The 20,264-nt window shown below is 51.1% G+C and overlaps 5 protein-coding genes across 5 annotated transcripts; 2 read left to right on the forward strand and 3 right to left on the reverse strand.

The window, feature by feature from the left end:
- Positions 1-2,449: 2,449 nt before the first annotated feature.
- LOC117845388 (uncharacterized) lies at positions 2,450-3,083 on the reverse strand. The gene has a single exon (XM_034726416.2). It carries the CDS (start codon positions 2,981-2,983, stop codon positions 2,648-2,650), a length of 336 nt encoding a protein of 111 aa, XP_034582307.1. The 5' UTR covers positions 2,984-3,083; the 3' UTR covers positions 2,450-2,647.
- A 1,293-nt stretch (positions 3,084-4,376) lies between these two features.
- Positions 4,377-5,016, reverse strand: LOC117845387 (uncharacterized). The gene has a single exon (XM_034726415.2). It carries the CDS (start codon positions 4,824-4,826, stop codon positions 4,473-4,475), a length of 354 nt encoding a protein of 117 aa, XP_034582306.1. The 5' UTR covers positions 4,827-5,016; the 3' UTR covers positions 4,377-4,472.
- Positions 5,017-6,223: 1,207 nt separating this feature from the next.
- LOC117842011 (uncharacterized) lies at positions 6,224-6,800 on the forward strand. The gene has a single exon (XM_034722343.2). The coding sequence runs from the start codon at positions 6,294-6,296 to the stop codon at positions 6,630-6,632; it is 339 nt and encodes a 112-aa protein (XP_034578234.1). The 5' UTR covers positions 6,224-6,293; the 3' UTR covers positions 6,633-6,800.
- Positions 6,801-8,243: 1,443 nt separating this feature from the next.
- LOC117842010 (ribosome biogenesis protein WDR12 homolog) lies at positions 8,244-12,431 on the reverse strand. The gene is made up of 14 exons (XM_034722342.2): positions 12,175-12,431; positions 11,987-12,087; positions 11,782-11,888; positions 11,060-11,095; positions 10,878-10,960; positions 10,683-10,750; positions 10,474-10,584; positions 10,264-10,398; positions 9,744-9,887; positions 9,265-9,373; positions 9,045-9,181; positions 8,921-8,956; positions 8,705-8,837; positions 8,244-8,570 (listed from the first exon to the last, which is right to left on the reverse strand). The coding sequence occupies exons 1-13, from the start codon at positions 12,320-12,322 to the stop codon at positions 8,745-8,747; spliced, it is 1,308 nt and encodes a 435-aa protein (XP_034578233.1). The 5' UTR covers positions 12,323-12,431; the 3' UTR covers positions 8,244-8,570; positions 8,705-8,744.
- Positions 12,432-15,876: 3,445 nt separating this feature from the next.
- On the forward strand, positions 15,877-19,270 carry LOC117843933 (PLASMODESMATA CALLOSE-BINDING PROTEIN 2). Its single transcript, XM_034724697.2, has 4 exons — positions 15,877-16,241; positions 16,974-17,207; positions 18,136-18,169; positions 18,624-19,270. The coding sequence occupies exons 1-4, from the start codon at positions 16,184-16,186 to the stop codon at positions 18,865-18,867; spliced, it is 570 nt and encodes a 189-aa protein (XP_034580588.1). The 5' UTR covers positions 15,877-16,183; the 3' UTR covers positions 18,868-19,270.
- The last annotated feature ends 994 nt before the right edge of the window (positions 19,271-20,264 follow it).

Raw genomic sequence — 20,264 nt, forward strand, 5'->3', positions numbered from 1 at the left:
GATTAGATGGCATGGCGATGCACATACATCGCTCACGCTCCAAATCTGATACGCTAGCTATACAATATCGTCAATTACCCAGCACGCATGCATGCGTGTCACACGAATGAGCAAATTACAATAGAAAATAATGTCTAGAGCGCTGTTTCAATAATATGCGCCCCTAAAGTTATCATGGTAGCTCATCGATCATGGCTGTAGCGGGACCACCTCCGGCTTCGGTGGCACTACCTCCGGCTTTGGTGGAAGCTCACCAGCCAGCACCGGAGGTGGCAGCTCCGGCTTCGGGAGTTCGGGTTGGGGCAGGGGCTGTGGTGGCACCGGCAATGGCTCCGGCTTCGGCAGGGGTTGTGGTGGCACGGGCAATGGCTCGGGCTTGGGTAGAGGCTGTGGTGGTACAGGACGCGGCTCAGGCTTGGGCAGGGGTTGCGGTGGCACCGGCAGTGGCTCCGGCTTCGGCAGGGGCTGTGGTGGCACCGGCAGTGGCTCCGGCTTCGGCAGGGGCTGTGGTGGCACCGGCAACGGCTCCGGCTTCGGCAGGGGCTGCGGTGGCACTGGCAGTGGCTCAGGTTTGGGTAGAGGCTGTGGTGGCACCGGCAGTGGCTCCGGCTTCGGCAGGGGTTGTGGTGGCACCGGCAACGGTTCCGGCTTGGGCAGGGGCTGTGGTGGCACCGGCAGCGGCTCGGGTTTGGGTAGGGGCTGCGGTGGCACCGGCAGTGGCTCCGGCTTCGGCAGGGGCTGCGGTGGCAGCGGCTGCGGTGGCACCGGCAGCGGCTCGGGTTTGGGCAGGGGCTGCGGTGGCACAGGCAGTGGCTCCGGCTTCGGCAGGGGCTGCGGTGGCACCGGCAGCGGCTCGGGTTTGGGCAGGGGCTGCGGTGGCACCGGCAGCGGCTCAGGGTTTGGCAGGGGCTCAGGATTCGGTAGGGGTTGTGGTGGCACCGGCAGCGGCTCAGGGTTCGGCAGGGGCTGCGGCGGCACCGGCAGGGGCTCAGGCTTCGGTTCTTCAGGCTTGGGAAGAGGCGGCAGGTCAGGCTTCGGGAGCTCCTGCATCCGCCGCGCCGCGTTGCTCATGCCACCGCATGAGAGCAGCAACGCCAGGACGAGCACGAAGGAGGACATGGTGTTCGTGGAAGCCATGGCGCCTTATCGATCAACTCTGTGTTCTGGATGCAGAGAACGGAAGGCGAGCTACGGTATTTATAGAAGAACGAGCTCACCGGAGGCGTTCATGTCGGTGTCTTCCCGCTCACCCGAGCGCGTGCGGTTGGCCGATGGCCATAGCCCTGACGTTTCTGCTTCCCAGCTTCATTTGGCTTCTGTGATCGATACGGCTGCTTGGGGGCGAGGACGTATAATTCCTGTCCTGTGATTAATGGGGGTTGTCGACTGATCGGGCGAGAGGTCGCCATATCGGCGTACGCCGGGTTGCTTGCCGCGCCTGCGCGACGTGACGATGAGAGCCGTGGGGCGCCTGCCCGGGTACCCGCCGCCGAACTGATCGAGCCCCCTCGCCGGAACGGAAAACGACGGCACCGTACGGTGGCGCTGCACAGGTCGCGGTAACATGTGGTCCGCGAGAGACTCTCGCGGCGTGGGGAGAAGAGTAAAAGGTGGATCACGCGGCGGCCGCGGTGAGGTAGGCCGTGGCCGTGGGATTCTGACGCGCGAACGGCGCCGGCCTGAGGCCTTGGGCGCCGCCGGCTGTTGGCCGAGCTCAAGAGTCGTTACCGCGGGGTGATTTGGATGGCTCCATGATACGAAGTTGTTGCCCGGGGACTCCGGAGTCGTGGAACTTTAACCCCTGTTTTTTACAGATCAGCCCTGCCCCTCTCTCTTTCTCCTCCGCCGTCGGTGGCCCGTTCGCCGCCGCCCGGAACACCGTCGACCAGTCGTTCAGAACCAGCAGGCGCCGTAGACTTCGCTGGTCTTTCTCTTGCTCGCCCGCCGCCGTCCGTCCGTTCACCTCCTCCCGAGGCGCTCGTCTAGCAGCAGTTCGGAGCTACTACGTCGCCATGGATTGGTGTAGGAGGATTCTCTTCGCCGATGCGCCGGCATGGGCGGATGGTTTGCTCTCTGCCGGTCCGCCCCTCCAGTCTCTCCCGCTGCCCCTTCCTCCTTCCGCCGGCACACGGCGCGCTCGTCGAATTGCCGTTTGGGATGGAAGCCGCGATGCGGATGCTGGCACCGTCGCTGTTGTCGGAGAAGAAGGACGTCCGTCCGACGACTTGTGCTTGATGCAACGAGCCGGGTAAAGGCCAGCCCAAAAGACGAGAAGTGGGCTGGCTCCACCATTTTGGGCCGGAACCGAGCTGTTCCGGCCTTCCGGGCCCAATATACAATGTTGGACATTTGTAGACTTTTGCATCTTCTCTCACTTGAAAACATATATTGCTTCCTTTAAAAAATTATATATTGCTCAAATTTACCAAAGACGGGATCGCCGAAACCATGCGTGAACTGAATTTGTTGAAGCACACTCGATGGAAAACGAAGCTGGCACCAAGAACACGAGCAGCACACCATGCGGTGCAAGCAACGAGGGGACAACACAGGCACACAGCTTACGAGTAGCAAGAACGGCACAGGGCACGAACAGAACTCGTACACACGACACGATGGATTAGGCAGCCTGCTTTATCGCTTTGCGTCATGGCTTAGCCTCCGGCACCGGAAAGTGGAACTCGGGAACGGCGGGCATCTCCGGCTTGGGCGGCAGCTCGACCTCCGGGAACGGCGGCAGGTGCACGTCCGGGAACGTGGGCACCTCCGGCTTGGGCGGCAGCTCGACCTTGGGCAGTGGGGGCAGCTCGTGCTCTGGCACCGGCAGCTCCGGCACGGGCAGGTGCGGCGGGAACTCCGGCTCCTCCTCCTTGGGCGCCGCCGCTTCCTCCAGCGTCCGCGCCGCGCTGCTCATCTGGGCGGCGCACGAGAGCAGCAGCGCGAGGAGGAGCGCAAGGGAGGGCACGGAAGTTCGCGACGCCATCTTGGACCGGACGGTTCGTACGATCTGTGGGTTCGAGCTTGGGTGCGCGTTAGAACGCAGGTGCTCGATCTGTGTGATGGACGAGGCCTAGAGTGATGGTGCATTGGTACTTATACCGTGTCGTCGTGTTTCAGCTAGCTGCCCAGCGCGCTAGCTCGAGGACTTTGGTTGTTCACCTGCCGGAGCTGCTACACATCAGGTCGTGCCTGGTTCTGGTGTCCGAGATCCCTGTGTGCTGAACTGCCGGCGACGGTGCCTGATGACTCTGCACGCCGGACAACTTGGTTGAGAAAAGAGTGTCAGTGCACGGTTGGATGGATGTCGTGTGCAGGACAGGGGTACGCGCACGGAGTAGTCTAGCGGATCCCTGCATCGTTTGGCATCGGCGTCGTGGAGACCATTCGCTGCGACTCCAACGGACGATGAGACGACAGCCCGCGCGTACTCCCTGGCCGCGGAATCGGCATTCAGATGATTTTGCCGGGTTTGTGATCGGGCAGGGAGCATCCGGATGCCTAGCCGCAGCCGGAGGATGATGAGACTGATACGACGCGCGCGAGGCGCTCAGCGGCGGCGGGCGAGCAGGCGTCGTGTGCGCGGGAGCTGCAGCGGCCGCCGCCCGGCGGTGGACGCAGCCTCCGCACACCGCTGATCGGGCTTGACCGCGCATGCCAGTGGAGAGGCGAGCCGTCGGGCCCCGCTTCGAGGCGTACGCCAAGCAGCCGCCGCCGCCCAGCCTAGCCGGCGAAGCCCCTTTACATTTACCCCCCTAATTTTAGATCGCGATTATATTAATCGCGATCCGATATTTTACACTTTAACATTATTATTTTACAATTAGCTCCCTATTTTGGATCGCGACTATTAATTACGATCCAATGTTTTGCACTTTGACCCCTGTTTTTACAGATCGGCCCTGCCCGTCTTTCTCCTCCGCCGTCGGCGGTCCGTTCGCCGCCGCCCGGGACACCGTCGAGCAGCCGTTCAGAACCAGCAAGTGCCCGTAGCCTTCGCTTGGCGGAGGAGGATACGTTTTCGTTGTTCATTCATGGGCGGATGGATTTGATTTTGCTCTCTCCCCTGTTCCTTTCCTCCTCCCACCACGACCATCCTTCCGCCGGCACTTGGTGCTCTCGTCGAGGTTCGAGGCTGCGAGCACACCCCTTCACCGTTGCCTGTGAAGAAGGACTTCCAGCTTGGCCTTATGCAATGAGCAAGGTAAGCGCGAGGCTGCAATAGCTCAGGGGTTCGTGTTGCTGCTGTCTGACTGTCTCGGCTCAAACCTGAGCTTTTCCACGGCAACTGAGCTCGTCTGTCGCTTTCAGAGCGGCCCGACGGCATGATCACCTATGAATCTTTGCAGATTGCCCAGATTGCAGAAAAAAATTGGTCATCGGAAAAACATTGACATATCCATCTTATTTTTGTTGATAAACACACAAGCACTCTCATCATGCATCAAGTACATGGACCAGGGGTCCAGGGGACATCACAAGTACACACGATGACCAGGGGTCCAGGGGAAGTGGAACTCGGGAACGCCGGGGGTCTCGGGCTTAGGCGGCAGCTTCACCTCTGGCAGCTCGGGCTTTGGCGGCAGGTCGACCTCAGGGAACGGCGGCAGCTCCGGCTTCGGCGGCAGGTGGACCTCCGGGAACGGAGGCAGCTCGTGTTCTGGAACCAGCAGCTCCGGCACGGGCAGGTGCGGCGGGAGCTCCGGCTCCTCCTTATTAGGCGCCTCCTCCTCCAGCCTCGGCGCCGCGCTGCTCATCATGATGGCGCACGAGAGCAGCAGCGCGACGAGGAGGAGGGCAGGAGAGGACACGGCGGTTCTCGATGCCATATTGGACCGGACGGTTCGAACGATCTGTGAGTTTGAACCCCGGAAGCGTTGGAACGCAGGTGCTCTGTGGAGTCGGATCGGAGGAGGCTTAGGCGATGCAGTACTTTACAGGCCATCGGCTGCAGGCGTGTTGTGCGTGTCGCAGGCTAGCTGCCCGGTGCTCAAAGATTTTGGTTGGTCACCAGCAGGGCCTGTGCACGGTTGGTGCCTTGTTTTGGTGCTGGAATATCTGATCCCTGTGTGCTGAACTGCTGATGCCTGATGAGTCTGCTTGCCGGACAATTTTTTTAGGTGTAACCCCGGGGGGGGGGGGGGGGGGGGGGGGGGGGGGATCCCGAGCTTATTGTAAGCTCAATAAACCAGGAGGGTTCAGCAATTTTACAAACCATGGGGCGGGAGATAAGAGAAAGTAATTGTTACATATTGAAACAAAACGTTTGACACCAGGCTTCAGTCACCATTTGCTCGTCGCGAGATAATCTGCATCGCCGCAGACGTGCTTCTTCCTTGCAGGCCATCATCAAGCGTGGGAGGGAGGCGTCCTGTCCTCGGAACACCACATCGTGTCGGTGCTTCCACAGCTACCAGGTACCAACTTTGTAGAGCGACTGTCGCGGGTCTTACGAGCATATATATGATCCGAGACTAGGTACATGGACGGATCTGACTATACGGAAAGATTATTTTGCAGTGAGCTTATACGAAGGAACCTAACTGCAGTACTCAAGTATATGCTCGAGTACCCAAATAGCAGTCATTCTGACTTCGCAAAATAAAAACCTGTCATTCTGGCATAACTATTGTATTATCCCAGAATCATGAGTTATAAGTTAGTTGATTGCTGGGCTGGTCGCTACTGTTTTATGCTGTGAATGTGATTAACGTTATTTGTGTGAAGTTTGTTTCCTTCAGAGTAACTTGTACTATGTGCCTATGTGTAGTGTGTGTTGTTATATTGAATTCCTAATGTGTTTGATACATAATAACCAAGCTAAAGGAAGGGGGCCACATGACCAACTCCCACATCCAGGATTGAGACATGGCTACCTTCCAATTTTTCAGTATAGCTCAAATTGGTTTTGATTATTATTTTTTTAGAGAAAAAGAACAGGCAAGAGAGCAGCCTAATGTATTAGTACTGATGAAAAGAAGTTTAGCCTGCTTGTTTCTGAGCTCACTGTCTCATACTGAGTTGGTGCTCCGTAGACATGCCGCATCCAGTATCCTATTAACCGGTGGCCTAACATCAGTTTTCTCAACCAAATCGTCCGGCTAATAACCAGGTACCAACTTTGTAGAAACCCGCAGGCTGCAGATGACCAACCAGTGGCCAGTCCGGCAGCTAGCTGCGAGCTATAAGTACAGCACACATGGCTCCTCACATCCTCCATCCCCAACAGGCCTCAGAAGTCAGAACACCTGTTTACGTAGTAGCTCAAACTTCTAGTCTCTGGTCACACATCCAATATGGCCTCGAGAACCTCCGTGCCCTCCCTTGCGCTCCTCCTCGCGCTGCTGCTCTCGTGCGCCGTCATGATGAGCAGCGCGGCGCGGAAGCTGGAGGAAGAAGCGGCGCCCAAGGAGGAGGAACCGGAGTTGCCGCCGCACCTGCCGGTGCCGGAGTTGCCGGTGCCAGAGCACGAGCTGCCCCCGCTGCCCAAGGTCGAGCTGCCTCCGTTCCCGGAGGTGCACCTGCCGCCGAAGCCGGAGCTGCCGCCCTTCCCCAAGGTGGAGCTGCCGCCGAAGCCCGAGATGCCCTCCATTCCAGAGTTCCACTTCCCACAGCCGGAGGCGGCTAAGCCATGAGCCCAAGATGCATCCTACGGCATATATGCCGCGCTAGCTATATACTCCGCTGGTTGTGTTGTTGTCAAGCATGGACTTGGCACTCGTGATGTGCCCTTGTACACGGTGTGTTGCATTGCCTTGTGTTCTCGCGTCAGCTATTGACTCCTTGCTTTTTTGTGGTTTCAATCTCTCATACCAGAGCGCGTGTGTGCAAGAAGTAGGTCACAAAACAATATGCCCAAGTGTCCAGATAATTGACATCTGACGTGTGTCAGGTACACCATAGCAATAGAACAAATATAGAAAATTATATAATCAACTCCATACAACTCACTCCCTTCCAAATTATAATTCACTTTCTTTCTTCTAAAATGTATCCAACTCTTACAAAGTCTATAGAAAAATAAAATAACTTTTATAATAACAAATAATTTTATTATTAATCCTACGGTGGATTTAATGAAATTAGGTCGTTGATGTTGATATTGGTACTTGTTTCTAGAAACTTTGTCAACCTGAAGATCTGATCGCAAGAGGCTTCCTTCGTACATGCTCACGTGACATAATAACCTTCCAGCATAGCCAAATCTTCCCATGTACTTAATATGGGATCATATACTCTTAGGGCTCGTGCCTTTCTAAACCATACTACTATCCTCCGTCATCTAACACAACCAATGGATATGGAAGATTAACCCTTCCACCATCAAAAGCCAATGGATTTGGAAGATTAACTAAAAAGCACTTGGATAAGGAAGGATATTGTATGGAGTACCGTTTGGTCCATGACTCCTTGCCCATCTTAACCTGTAGGAACCATAAATCCATTAAGCAATGAGGGTTGTCATGATGGATCATCTCCAAGCATCTATTCACATTGGCTAACTGGAGGTAGCCCCTTCGATGACTGTAAATGAGCTTGGCAACACGGAGATGGGTGCTCAAGGGACCCCGAATAGTCGTCGGCCTCCAGGCCTCGGTTGACAGGTCGAAAGAAACTACACTGTCTGACTTGATGCCGCTAGGAAGGTTTTTCATAGAGAAGTTACGCAGCAAGAAGTAAATGACTCCATCGATGACTGTTGTGTGCCGGGAATCTGCTAGTGATACACAGACGGAAGGATGTGGGCTCGTCTCCCTCCACCTTTGGCCACCACCGTTGTCGATGACAAGTGTTATGACCACACACCGTTGGTAATTGTAAGAATGATGTCCCAGCCGTTGCGGAGCACGACATTGCCAACGCGGAGCAACTTGTGTTCCCCCGTGGAGGGGACGTGCCCAAGTATGCACGCTGATAGGTCAGGATTCCATGCCTCCATCCGAGAAGACGGTGGTTACACCGGTGATCGGGTCTAGTACACGGGCTTGTGACTTGAGCAAGTTAGGAGTAGCTACCGAGAAGCAAACCAGATCACCTCGTGCGGTCTTGCCTGTTTGTTTTTTTTCTATAAAAAATGATAATCAAAGCCAATTTGAGTTCTACTGAAAAACTCTGTCCTGGATGCGGGAGATGGCCATGGATCCCTTCCTTAAGCTTGGTTAATGGTTATGTATCAAGCGCATTAGGAGTTCAATATTACAACACACAGTACCCACATACTACGAGTTACTCCGAAGGAAACCAACTGCACACAAATAACGTTGATCACATTCACGGCATAAAACAGAAGCGACCAGGCAGACCAGCCCAGCAACCAAGTGACTTACAATTCATGGTCTTGGGATAATACAACAATTTTGGTGTCAATTTCACCAATGAAGTAACAAGCAAAAAGTTGAGAGCAAAATTAGTGATCCATTACTAAGGATCTTACTTATGCATACTCATGCATAAGTGGCATACATAAATGGCAAGCCCTGTGCTGTATCTTCATCTGACTGAAGGGGCTGCATATGTCCCAACCATAATTGACATTGGTTGGCTTTTAGGTATGGCTTGTCGACCAATGTTATCTGTGAAATTGAACAGCAGTTAGCTAGTAGTTAAGAAGCATCTAAGTGGTTTCACAAGGGGAAAGCGTAAGTATACAGCAGGAAAGAATAAAATAGAACCCTTTAAAACAATGTTACTTAAGAAAAGTTCGAACCTGAATAGCATGGACTCAAGGGGCACGACAAAAAACTTCATCACACAATTTCAATACCCGATGCGATGCATAACTTGGAATCAGCTCCACCACTGATCACACTGCCCCCTTTCCACCAGTCGGCACATAAAACCTGAAATAACCAAAGCTAGCACACCTCATTCTTTTCCCCCTTCCCCTGAAATATGGAAAATGAAACACTGCACAAAAGAATACCTTGTCTTTGTGTGAGTCCACAGAAGCAAGCGGCCACTACAACAGGAGCAATATCATTAGCCACAATTTTATGCAACAATTTAAGGAGCAAATGAGGTAAATAACGAGATTATTAGAATCATACTGCTGTTCTTAGATCCCACAACATCACTTTCCCATCAAATGACGATGATACCAGATGAAACCAGGAGCTTGGATGCCATTTACAGGCAGTGATCCAGCTTGAGTGAGAGGAGAACTGAAAAACAGGAGCTAATGATCCTGTTTTGAAGGGGGAAAGCACATCAGCTAGTTAGAATATGGTCTAAGAAAGATAAATAAAAGTATAGTCATCAAATATTTACCAGGTTTGCGAGGGTCCCATACTCTTAAAATGGGATCAGAGCCTCCAGCAGCAATCAAGGAAGAGCCCTCACCGCCACAGTCCAAGCAATTCAAGGCCTTCTCAGAAAACTAAGAAAAGGTTCATGTGAAAATGTGAAATAAGACGGAATCAGTTATGAAACAGAACACGATAGTTCAAATATTAATTCACTACATTTAACAGTCAAGAACTATGCAGAGACTTCCATTTTTTGCAGTCTCCTCAGCCAAACTCAGGAGAAGATCATCACTAGAAGCGGAGATGCCAGTGAATTAGCATAGAAAAATAGTTTTCTTCTTAACTGTATGCTAGCAGAAAAACAGAATGCTGTTCGTACACCCCCTTTGCAATACACGGATTAATTTAAGTGAGGGAAAATCATCAGGACTCATCTATGGTAACCAATTAGAGAGTTAACTACATATTTAATATTTTAGAATATAAAGAAATTGTACATACCATATTCCATGTTTCTTTCACTGCTTGGACATCCCACTGCCGAACAGAATGATCCCAAGATGCTGAATATATTGTTTGCTGATCAGGCCATGTAACAGCAGTAACACATTGTGTATGTCCCAGAAGTGTTGAAATGGCTGAACCCTGGATCACAACAGGAACCAAACATTGAGATAAGTGGGACTTATCATGATTTTTAAGACTAGAAAAGGGGAAAAAATCATACTGAGTGGCAGCCTTCCATCTCTCACAAAATCATGGTAGTAAATACACATTAAATACATATACATGGTTTTGAAAACCATTAGCCAACCCAAACCCAATAACTGTAACTTATTCATCTAATCCTAAAGCAGCACCATGAACAGAAATTCTTGTTTTGTAGCTGAGTAACCATATACTTTACAGGTCAGCACCTCAAGGGCAAAACAGTAGATATCAAATAAGGTGATGAAAATACACAACTTCCTAACTAAATCAGTCAAAGGACCATGAATTCAGAGTAGAATGTAGCTAGTACCTCTAACTGAGACTCTTCAGGTCCAGATGAGTCAGAATTCGTCCTTCTCTTCTTCAATGAAACAGCATCACCGTCTTCTTCAGATCCTTCAACTGCCCACAACTTGATGGTGCTATCCCAGGAACCAGAACATAGCTAGGTACCCAGAGAAGAGGTCAGAAGGAAACATGGACACAGTAAGTAAAAATAGCAACAACTTGTGATTATTACCATATCTCTTGAAGGGTCTACAGCAATACTTTGAACTGATGATGTGTGCCCACGAAGAATTTTGTAAGCCCCAACCCGCTTTGGGTAGTCCATACTGACCGATGTATCACACTTCAGGAGTCCAAGGCATAATGTAGGATATAAGAAAAATATTACAATGGAACGAACAAGACTTGGGTTAAAAAGTAATAAAAAAGTAGCACATTTACCTTGTATAGCCGCAATGATCTATCCTTTGAGCCAGTCACTACATGCAGACTGCTCTCAGTTCCAACTCCTGCAACAACATAATTCATGCCAGTAACTATAACATAATATGAAAATTCGACAATGGAGCAGGAAATTTTGGAAGGGATGCCCTTGTAACATAATGAGCAAAAAGTTGTTATATCGAGCATGCTTACCTTTATTGATGAATCTGGTAGAAGTAATCGCCTCGCTGTGTCCCTCCAAAATTTGTGTACATACTGATGCATCTTTCCATAATCTATGTAAACAGTGGAAGGATAAGGTATGCAACAAGTCCATATACTTGCAACAAATCTACTAGAGTTAAATAAAATACTAGATTTTGAGCTATATATACCTTGCAAGACCATCATAGCATCCTGTTAATATGAAACTGCCAAACAACAAGTAATTTAGTAGTTACACAAACCACATGAAATTAAAACTTTAAATAAGATGCAAAATGTTCATTCTAACAACAGAAATAATCAAATTCGTCACTTTGTATAGCTTCCTCTGTTTTTATGTGATATTATAGAGGTGAAGTGTTCTCTTTGATTAGTACCCCTAGCTTCCTAAAGTACCCCTAGCTTATATGGTGTGCGCTATACTTTACAAACTAATGTCTATGTTATATGGTCATCCTGTGATTTTTATTTCAGTTGTACTTCTAGTTGTGTCATCACTAGTTCACTACCCAAGTAGGTGGAAGGAGGAGCAGCAGAACAGCATATAACAGCCTAACAGGAACAGGATGCTGTGCTCAAAACTTAGCTGAAGTGCACCAATGCCAGTATAGTTAAAATATATATCAAGCAACTATTAACTAAAGTATCCAGAGAGGTATTTAAGCAAGCAGAGCCATATGATTCATTTCCCAAACCAGATGAAGTAAAACGCTATACAATCTGAGTTTCTCCTACAAAACTAAGGCACATCGATCAAATCAAAAATTTACACCCAGTTCATCCACACAATACACAAGCCGTGCCAAATAACAGAAAATAGAAAGCATTTATAATCCAGACAAGTTACTTCCACAGTCATCAGGCTGCACACAAACAACAAGACAACCCATACCTCGGGTTTGATCCATCGACCGCACTAACCCAGTCATCATGGGGGCAGGGTTTGTCCTGCTTCCTTGGTGCCACGGCTTTCACATACTCGAGCTCAAGCACCCTCTCCTGCAAAACATTCACACCCAATCCTCGCACAATTTACAACCGCAACCTGCCACAGCAACTCCGGAAACAAATTCAAGCGTAGAACAAAAATTTCGTACCGCGGTGATGCCCTTGGCGAGGAGGAACTGCTGGAGCGGCAGCCGCACGAGCTCGCCGTCCACGAGGAAGTCGAAGGGCTGCGCCTTGTGGTCCGGTTCGGCTGCGGGACGGGAGCGAGAAAAAAGGTTAGAAATCTGCGGCTCGTACAGCTCTACGGATGGCAGGGACTGGGTCGTGGGGCGCTCACCGGCGGCGAGGAGGCTGTTGACGATCTCGGAGAGGCCCATGCGGGAGAGGTCGGCGGGGACGGCGATGGCGGCGGGCGGCGCACGCAGTGGGGGCGGCATCTTGGTGACGAAGCGCACGCGCACCTGGCGCGAGGGGTCGGCGTCCATGGCTGCGGCGGCGGATAGGAGGAGGGCGAGGATGTGGTTGTGGTCGGCGACGGCGTGGCGGCGGCGGGAAGGGTTGGGGAAGGGTTTTTGGAGTTCGAACAGGGGTGTTGGGGTTCGGGAATGGGGACTGCAACTTTTGGGACAAGCCCCTCAACCTAGTCTTATTTATGTTTAAATCCCGCTAAGGTTGCAAAATACTAAGGTCTTTGACAGTTGGAGTATTAAATATTCCTTGTTTTTGAAGGTGTAGATATAAAATCTCCCTTTATTATTGGATCATCAAAACTGGACTTTGGACTTGCGTTTTAGATTTCTTTTCTCTTAGCCAAATGACTAGCCTTGACAATTTAGCCTCTTTGATTGTTTAGCAAATGCAATAATATGCAGATTTTATGTATGTGCTCAGCTAAAAAAAACATGTATAAGATGTTGTCACATGCTCACAAAGTTGTGATTGCTGATCGAAAAAAGTCATTGTACTTTTCAGAAAAAATTTTGGATGAGTTATATGCAACTTGAAGTTGGCTTAAACTGCCTAAAAGTAACCCAAGTAAAATATCTTTTTCCTCTCAGATAAAAATGCCAGGCAGGCCTCAGAGGAAAATAAACTCCTTCCGCCGAGCTGCCGAGCCAACCATTTTCATCGTCATGCGGGGCAAAGTAGCAACATATAACTTGGCCCAGCCCACCCCGACGGCCCGACCCGACATCGTTCTGCCAGGCCGAGGGATTTCGGTCTGAAGAAAAGCACAGAAGTCATCATCCTCGGATGGGTGGTGGTGGAAGGAAAACGGTGATGCGCAGCAACCGCAATTCTCAGGAGCAATCAGCTCCGTCCTATGCAATGGCGTACCGCGCTGATCAATGCTGGTAGGTACCTGCTACAGCAGACTTGTACGAACCTCGGAGGCGGCTTTCGCTGCCATGCCGCATGGTAATGAGCAGCGAAAGTTTGGTCAGGTAGTCACAGCTCACAGGGCATGGTGGTGGTGACGGCAGCTCCAGGGCACGGTGGCTGTGAGCCTGTGACTTGCAAGCTCGGTTGCACCTTCACGAAGCTCGCGAGTCGCGAGCGCAGGGTGACGGACCTGGCTTCAGGCGACGAAACCCAGGACGACACCAAGATTCTAGTCAGCTCCACAGCTGGCTGCACTGCACCAGGGTGGCGTGGCCTTGTCCTCGACTCTTGTCCGATCCGGCCGGCTATCCGGCACGGCGCGCACGGAACTTGACGATGGTCGCCATCACCTGGTTGCCGTTGAGTTGATTGATTAGCCTAGCTAGTCCTCGAACTCTAGCACTGGCAGCGCCAGTCAGTAGCCGTTCAGGCGTTCAGCAGCCATAGACAACAGTTCAAATATACTAGTAGTACTATCTCCCCCTCAGCTCCTGCCGCACGTGCACGCTAGGAGCAGACACCTCAGTCACACACACACACACACACACGGTTGCCCAGTCATCCCTGCGCGAGTGCAACGGCTCCTGCGCGATGGGATCAGTGAACTGGGATCGCTAGTACCAGCGGCCGCACGAGCAGCCGAGTCGCATGGCAACTAGGAAAAATGCCTTGAGCACATGATTTCCTTCAGAAAACAAATGCGCTCGCTCGTCCGGCCGGTGACCGGTGGGCGTCCGGACACGGCGCAATGATTCGCAGCCCACTTGACGGCGGAAGCATATATTCCCGTCCATTCGCGCAGGCCGGCACTGCCACCAACCAGAGAGAGAACCAATCAGTCAGAGCATGCACCACGATTGGAGTTGGGGAATCTAATCTGAGCCGCGCTGGGGTCAAAGGCGGTGGGTGATCATCGCCGAGCGAGTCATCTGCCGGCCACGCGCCAACCAAACTGCGCGGGCTCTGGATCGTCTCAGTGAGCGAGCGAGCGAGCGAGCGCGCTCTCTGCTGTCTCGCAAAGCAGCAGAAAGGCCCGGGCTCCGGATCGGAGGCGGGTCCTCGCGCATGCGTCGCCAGCCTTCACGCGCAAGAGCCAATCTGGCGGCGCCGTCTTCGTAGTCGTGTAGCTACTCCCGGAGTGTGTGTTCTGGAGACAGTGCGAACAGCCGACAGCCGGACGGCGTATGCTTAGCTTTGCTACGTCAGGTATGCCGTGTACAGATTGTTGACGCCAGTTCCAGGCCCTTCTCTGCATTTGGCTGGAGAGTATCGGGCTGGGGACCTTACATACAAGTTACATCTTCTTCTCGCTCTTTTGCGGTTCCTTGCAAAATTGGAGCATGTGTGCTCCAAACAGAAACCTGCTCGCAACGAGGTAAGCTCGACCACTTCGTTTCTTCGTGCCGGTAAGAAAGAAGAGTTTCTTGTGCCCGAGAGGTTGGCTCGAGCTTTCTTGGTGCCGGCGACGATTGTGTTGGTGCCAACATCAACAACATCGCTCGGTGTAACTGCAACGTTTTTGCATTTACAGCTTTGCTCCAGACACACTGCAAAGTGGACCGAGAGACCCATCCAACCGGACGTAGACGGACTGTCCGGTCGTTTGCTCTGACAAGGTGGGCCCCGCCACCACACCCACCATTCCACCAAAGTATAATGAGCCCCATCAAGGTACAGTAAAATTCTCGGAGACAGCAAAAAAATTGCTGAAGCCCCCCCTCTGACTGTGCCACCTTTGCTTTTGTATTGACACCAGTAACCACGCTACACGACGTCTCGACGACTGGTACTGTACCGGAAAAAGGTCACTGCTGTTTTTTCACCTGGGGAGCCGTAATGACATGGGAGCGTACCACATGAAGGTATTTCCGCTGCATTTACGCCGATACCAGACGCGCAGGAAATGCTTCAGGCCAGCAAGGCATCGATCCATCCATAGGAATGCAGGGGCTCAGGGACATTAAAACCAGATTTATGAAGCTGATCGTCCGTGTTCGGTAGAGAGATAAAACCTGTTCGTCGGATCCAAAGTCACAAATCCATCTCGTATCAATGCTATCATACGCAACCCTTTTAAGATGTTTGGTGAGACCGTCCCAGCTGGGATCAACAGCAATACGGTTTCGTCTCGTCAGAACATCCAGAGAAATGCGGGCAGCATGGTGCATCTGAACTTTGACGAGCATTTACTAATTAACCCACGCATTTTTTTTTCAGTCTCCATCACTGACCTATTCATTTCAGTCCCGTTATAATCTGCAATTAATTCCACAAGAAAAACAGTAGGGAATTGACAAATGCAATGCAATGCTGACCTCAAGAACACCATCCAGAAGGCGCAAAATGCTAATACCAGTATCTATTTCGAAGAATAAAATCCCCAGGAGAAAAGCATATAAAATACCACGTCAGGAATCAAAACTTTTGCAAAGTTCCACGCACAAAAAGGGTGGTGCCAAGCATCAGGAGATGAAATTCCACACGAAATATGCTGGCGATGGCATTTTGCAACGGTGCGGTGGGCAGGCAGGAGAGCGGGAACCTGCAAAAGGCCGCAAAGCAGAGGTGGTGGGTGCGAGGCTGCGAGCTCAGTCTCCGAGAGGGTCGTAACCGTCGCCGATGCGCGTAGAAAAGGACGAGGACGCAAATTTAAATCGGAATCAGTAGGCACCCGTGGCAGATCAAATACACACCGAAGCAGAAGCACGCGTGCTCCTCCTACTGCCGCGCCCTTGTCCTGAGGTGACCCGCCACTCCGCGCAGCCGTGCTGCACTGCACACGCTCTCACTCTCACTCTGCTCGCATCTCTTCTCTTCTTCTTCTCCGTGTGAAGGCGAGCTCACACAGGCACAGCAGCGCCCCCCCCCCCCCCCCCCCCCCCCCTCACACTCTCTCCACGAAGCTCTCTCCCAGAGAGCTCTCGTCCTCCCCTAGGCAGCAGCAGCAGCAGTACAACAAGATCATGAAGGCCCTGGTGGTGGCGGTGGTGCTTCTTCTCTCGTCCAGTCTCGTCGCGTCACGTGAGCCCCCTTCCTTTTTTTTTTCCTAACCTTTCTCTCCTCTCCTCTTAGATTTTGTTGGTTTGACTGCCATAATGTCTGCGGACGCTTCTTTTCTGTCGTTCTCGCTGGTTATCTTCGGCCGGATCAGCTCGAGTTCTTTGTGCTTGTTTTCTGTGTTCTAAAATGTGTGACCTTCCTCAGTTCTGGACGAATGAGAAGGTTCCTTGTTTTCATCTATTGTTGCTTCTGAAACAATGAGAAGGTTTAGTTCCTTTTTCCTTGTTTCGTGGACGAACCAGACGTTGCTTCTGAGATGTACTGTTTATGCCATGGAATTCTTTCTAGATTCCATTTCCATAAAAAAAATTTCCAAGTTGACGGTGGCTATCCGCTGCATCATTTCAGTATTTATTCCTCCTGTTTTCAGGAGATTCGTTCAAGAACAGAGCAGGGGAGAGGGAAATTTCTTCTCACTTACTCATGAATGAAGATTAGAGCTCCCCCCAAAAGGGCTTCTTTGACACCCTTTTTTCTGCTTTTGTTTAACTGACATGCAGCACAAAACTTACACGAAAAGCTAAGATTTCCGTTGCAAAAGTGGCGTGCCCTCTTCCTTTCGTTGTGTGAACTGGCAAACCTCAACTCAAATCTGTTGCCTTTCGTCACATTCCCCTGCATGCTGGCCATCTGTGCTGAAATGCCCAAAGCTTTCCTGTAATCTCTAGTGATCTTTTTAATATTGTTGTGCAGAATGGTGCGTGTGCAAGCAGGATGCGCCGCAGGCCTCGATGCAGAAGACCATCGACTACGCCTGCGGCTCGGGGGCGGACTGCAACTCCATCCATGAGAACGGGGGGTGCTACAACCCCAACACCGTCGCCGCGCACTGCTCCTGGGCGGCCAACAGCTACTACCAGAACAACAAGGCCAAGGGCGCCACCTGCGACTTCACCGGCACCGCCACCCTCACCACCAGTGACCCAAGTAATGGCATCTTCATGAGATTGGCTGCAAGTTGCATGCTAGTGGCTAGTCGAATCAATACTCATTTTGCTTTGCAGTGCATGTGCATCTCGAAAGTTTGTTAGGTTTTCTGAACTTGTGCGCCTGTGCCATCTGAGCTCAACTTTTTTTTCCGTGGAAGATTGTGAATCTGATCATTTTGCTACATTTCATTTAGTTATCAGTTAGTGTTAGCAAAAGCTATCCTGGTGTATTGGTCAAGCTTTAGGGAATCAGGTTCTGTACAGGCACTGGATTAGGCTATTGATGTGGACTCGCTTAACTAAAATAGTCAAGTAGAAACTTTTCAATAACTAAAAGAAAATTTTGCAAAGTTCAAACCTGTTGCATTGTGCTTTATATTGGTTGGTGTGCGCTGAAAGGAAATGACGAATTGTCGTGATAGTGGAATCATTATTCATGCCATCTACCATTGCATCTCTAAAGTTCGTTAAAGGTTTTAACTTGTGTGCTTGTACCACTTGACATGGAAGATTGTGAATCAGATCATTTTGGTACATTTCATTTAGTTACTAGCTTAACTAAAATAGTAAAATAGAAACTTTGCGAATAACTACAAGAAATTTTCAAGAACTTTTTGCAAAGTTCGAAGCTATTGCATTGTGCTATATTCTTTGGTGTGTGTGCTGGCACGAATTGGCATGAAAGTGCATTCAATTTTTTTCCTTGTTTTCTGAAGGAAGTAAATTGTAGTATGATGTAGATTTTTTTTGCGATTTTTATTGTTCTATCATTCAAAAGACAGATTCCAGCGTTGTATATGATGTTTATGTTCTATTGCTTCCATATTCTTCTGGCTGGTGGCATATCACTCAATCAGAATCTTTGGAAGACCTCAATCGGAGTCTTTCTTGTATCTTATATGGTCTTTATGTTCTATCAATTTCAGGTTCTTCTGGCTGCTCTTACCCTACAAGTGCAAGGTACATTGTGAACTTCACTTAAATTATTAACTCTGTAGTCTGTACCGTGATCCATGAAGTACTACTTCAAAATTGTATCATGTGTGCACTGAAATTGAAATGATGCTCATGCTACTAGAGAATTCTGGAATAAGAAACTGGAATTTATACATCAGATCAGTTGCACTAGAGGAATATTCAACATGCATACCTATGAATCCCAATTTGCAATTGTATGTTGGGATATACGCGCTATACTTCTTCGTGGCCATTGTTGTCCTTTTTATGTTTCTATAGTCCCATGCTAGAGATCCTTTTTTTTACAATTCTGCATCATGAACTTGACTGCAGCAGTGTGTTCAATTAGCACTAGCAGCATGAAAGACATAGCTGGCAGATGATTGTATTAGGAATTGCAGAACATTCAGCATATACTTGAACCAATATTACTAACAGCATTGCCTTCCTTATACAGCGCGGTTGGAACGATGACCCCGACCACTGGAGGCACAATGGGCGGTACCCCAGGAACCTTCACGCCCGGTGCCGGCACCACCGGCACAGGCATGGGAACCGGCACTACTACTGGAACCACTGGCGCTGGGCTCGGTCTAGGACCGGCAGGCACCGGCATGGACACTGCAGCAGCGAGCTTGCTCCCAAGCGCTGGGGTGGCCGCCGTCCTCACCGTGCTCCTCTCCGCCATTGCATTCGCATGACGTTTGACCCCAAGAGACAAGACCCTACTCCTCCTACCTGCTAGTAGAAAGCACATCACCCTTTTGGCAAGCTTGCTTCAGGAGTGCTCTGATGATCCATGGAGAAAGGAACATAACGGAAGCCTAATGCATCCTGTCCAAAACTCCACTAGTGCCTGCTTCGTGTCCGGTGCCGATGGGGTGTTCATGGGTGGGGTGGCGTTCTGTTTTCCTTTGAGACCACACCATGTTCTTCCGTGTACCCTGTAATTTGGTAGGATGGCTGTCTCTGTCGTGCAAGGACGATTGCCTATCTTTTTATTCCGTTGTTAATCATGTAAATGTAGGGAAGCCAGTAGGTTAGATCAAGGCTGGTTGCAATGAAAATGCTGCTGGGACAATGCCATGGTGTGCTTTTGATCAACTTGCATGTCATCAGGTCCCTCACCCCTGTCGCCCTGTCGGTGGCTCCTGTTCTCGGTGTCCTGCTCCTGCTGGGCCTCTTCAACATGGAAAAATTGAGACTGAGATAGAACTCCGTGACCTCCAGAATATTTGATGTTCTCTGTCGATTCTTGACGCAAAGACTCGCACTGTCGATTCTTGACGCAAAGACTCGCACAGCTCTCCTACCCCGTATAGTCTTGAAAAGGAAATCGCGGCACTTCCATTGTCGATGCCGTTGAGCCTTGCTATAAAAAACACGGCGGCAGCGCAAATTGATGTTACCGTTAGGTGGCTTGGCGCGTCAGGTTGGTCTGGCTCGAGTGGGGTTCCCCTTGCTCTGCCGCCGCCTTGTTGCCTTGCTTAAAGCACGGATTCGCGGTGGATGCTGCCCGTAGGAAGAGGCACACGCTAGTTGCAAGCCGCAGACGACCCCACGGCCGGGACATGCCGGCCGAGCAGTGCTCGCCGTACCAAGGCGTCCCGGATCCAGCGAAGCCTAACCAGCTGAGCCTGAGCTGCGTGACGAGCTATGATGAATGGCGCAGCGCGGTCAGCCTGCTTCTGCCTGCCCGGTTGTGCAAAGCGACGCACTCGATCGTGGCCGGGCGTGGCGTACCGGGAGCCGGGACGGAGCGCCGGCTGGATCCGTGCGGATGCGCACATGGTGTCGCGCAGCGCGGCGAGGAGCATGATTGGCGCGTACCTGACGGGGGCCAGGCGAGTTACCGCGGGGGGAGGGTAGTAATGGCGCGCAGGAGCAGGGGCAGGCAATCATGCGCGCGGCATGGGGGCGCTTCTGTGCCTGCCCCGGCGCGAACCGTGGTGTGGCCGTGGGGCAGGGCCGCAGGGTGTCACTAGAATTTGGAGATGTCCACGCGACCACGCCGGCGTTTTTGGGTGAACGATGCTGACGCCCGGACCGCGACGGGGTTCTGGTAAGCCGGGGAGAACCCATACGGATGCGCGCGGGG

The sequence above is a fragment of the Setaria viridis genome, chromosome 2, assembly GCF_005286985.2.
Source record: "Setaria viridis chromosome 2, Setaria_viridis_v4.0, whole genome shotgun sequence".
Lineage (NCBI taxonomy): Eukaryota > Viridiplantae > Streptophyta > Magnoliopsida > Poales > Poaceae > Setaria > Setaria viridis.

Coding starts and splice junctions, on each gene's coding strand:
- LOC117843933 (XM_034724697.2), top strand. CDS start 16,184: ATGAAGGCCCTGGTGGTGGCGGTGGTGCTTCTTCTCTCGTCCAGTCTC. Junction 16,242..16,973: donor GTCCAGTCTCGTCGCGTCAC/GTGAGCCCCCTT, acceptor ATTGTTGTGCAG/AATGGTGCGTGTGCAAGCAG. Junction 17,208..18,135: donor CCTCACCACCAGTGACCCAA/GTAATGGCATCT, acceptor TATCAATTTCAG/GTTCTTCTGGCTGCTCTTAC.
- LOC117845387 (XM_034726415.2), bottom strand. CDS start 4,826: ATGGCATCGAGAACCGCCGTGTCCTCTCCTGCCCTCCTCCTCGTCGCG.
- LOC117842010 (XM_034722342.2), bottom strand. CDS start 12,322: ATGGACGCCGACCCCTCGCGCCAGGTGCGCGTGCGCTTCGTCACCAAG. Junction 11,096..11,781: donor GTCGATGGATCAAACCCGAG/GTATGGGTTGTC, acceptor GTTGTTTGGCAG/TTTCATATTAACAGGATGCT. Junction 10,961..11,059: donor TGCTATGATGGTCTTGCAAG/GTATATATAGCT, acceptor CTGTTTACATAG/ATTATGGAAAGATGCATCAG.
- LOC117845388 (XM_034726416.2), bottom strand. CDS start 2,983: ATGGCGTCGCGAACTTCCGTGCCCTCCCTTGCGCTCCTCCTCGCGCTG.
- LOC117842011 (XM_034722343.2), top strand. CDS start 6,294: ATGGCCTCGAGAACCTCCGTGCCCTCCCTTGCGCTCCTCCTCGCGCTG.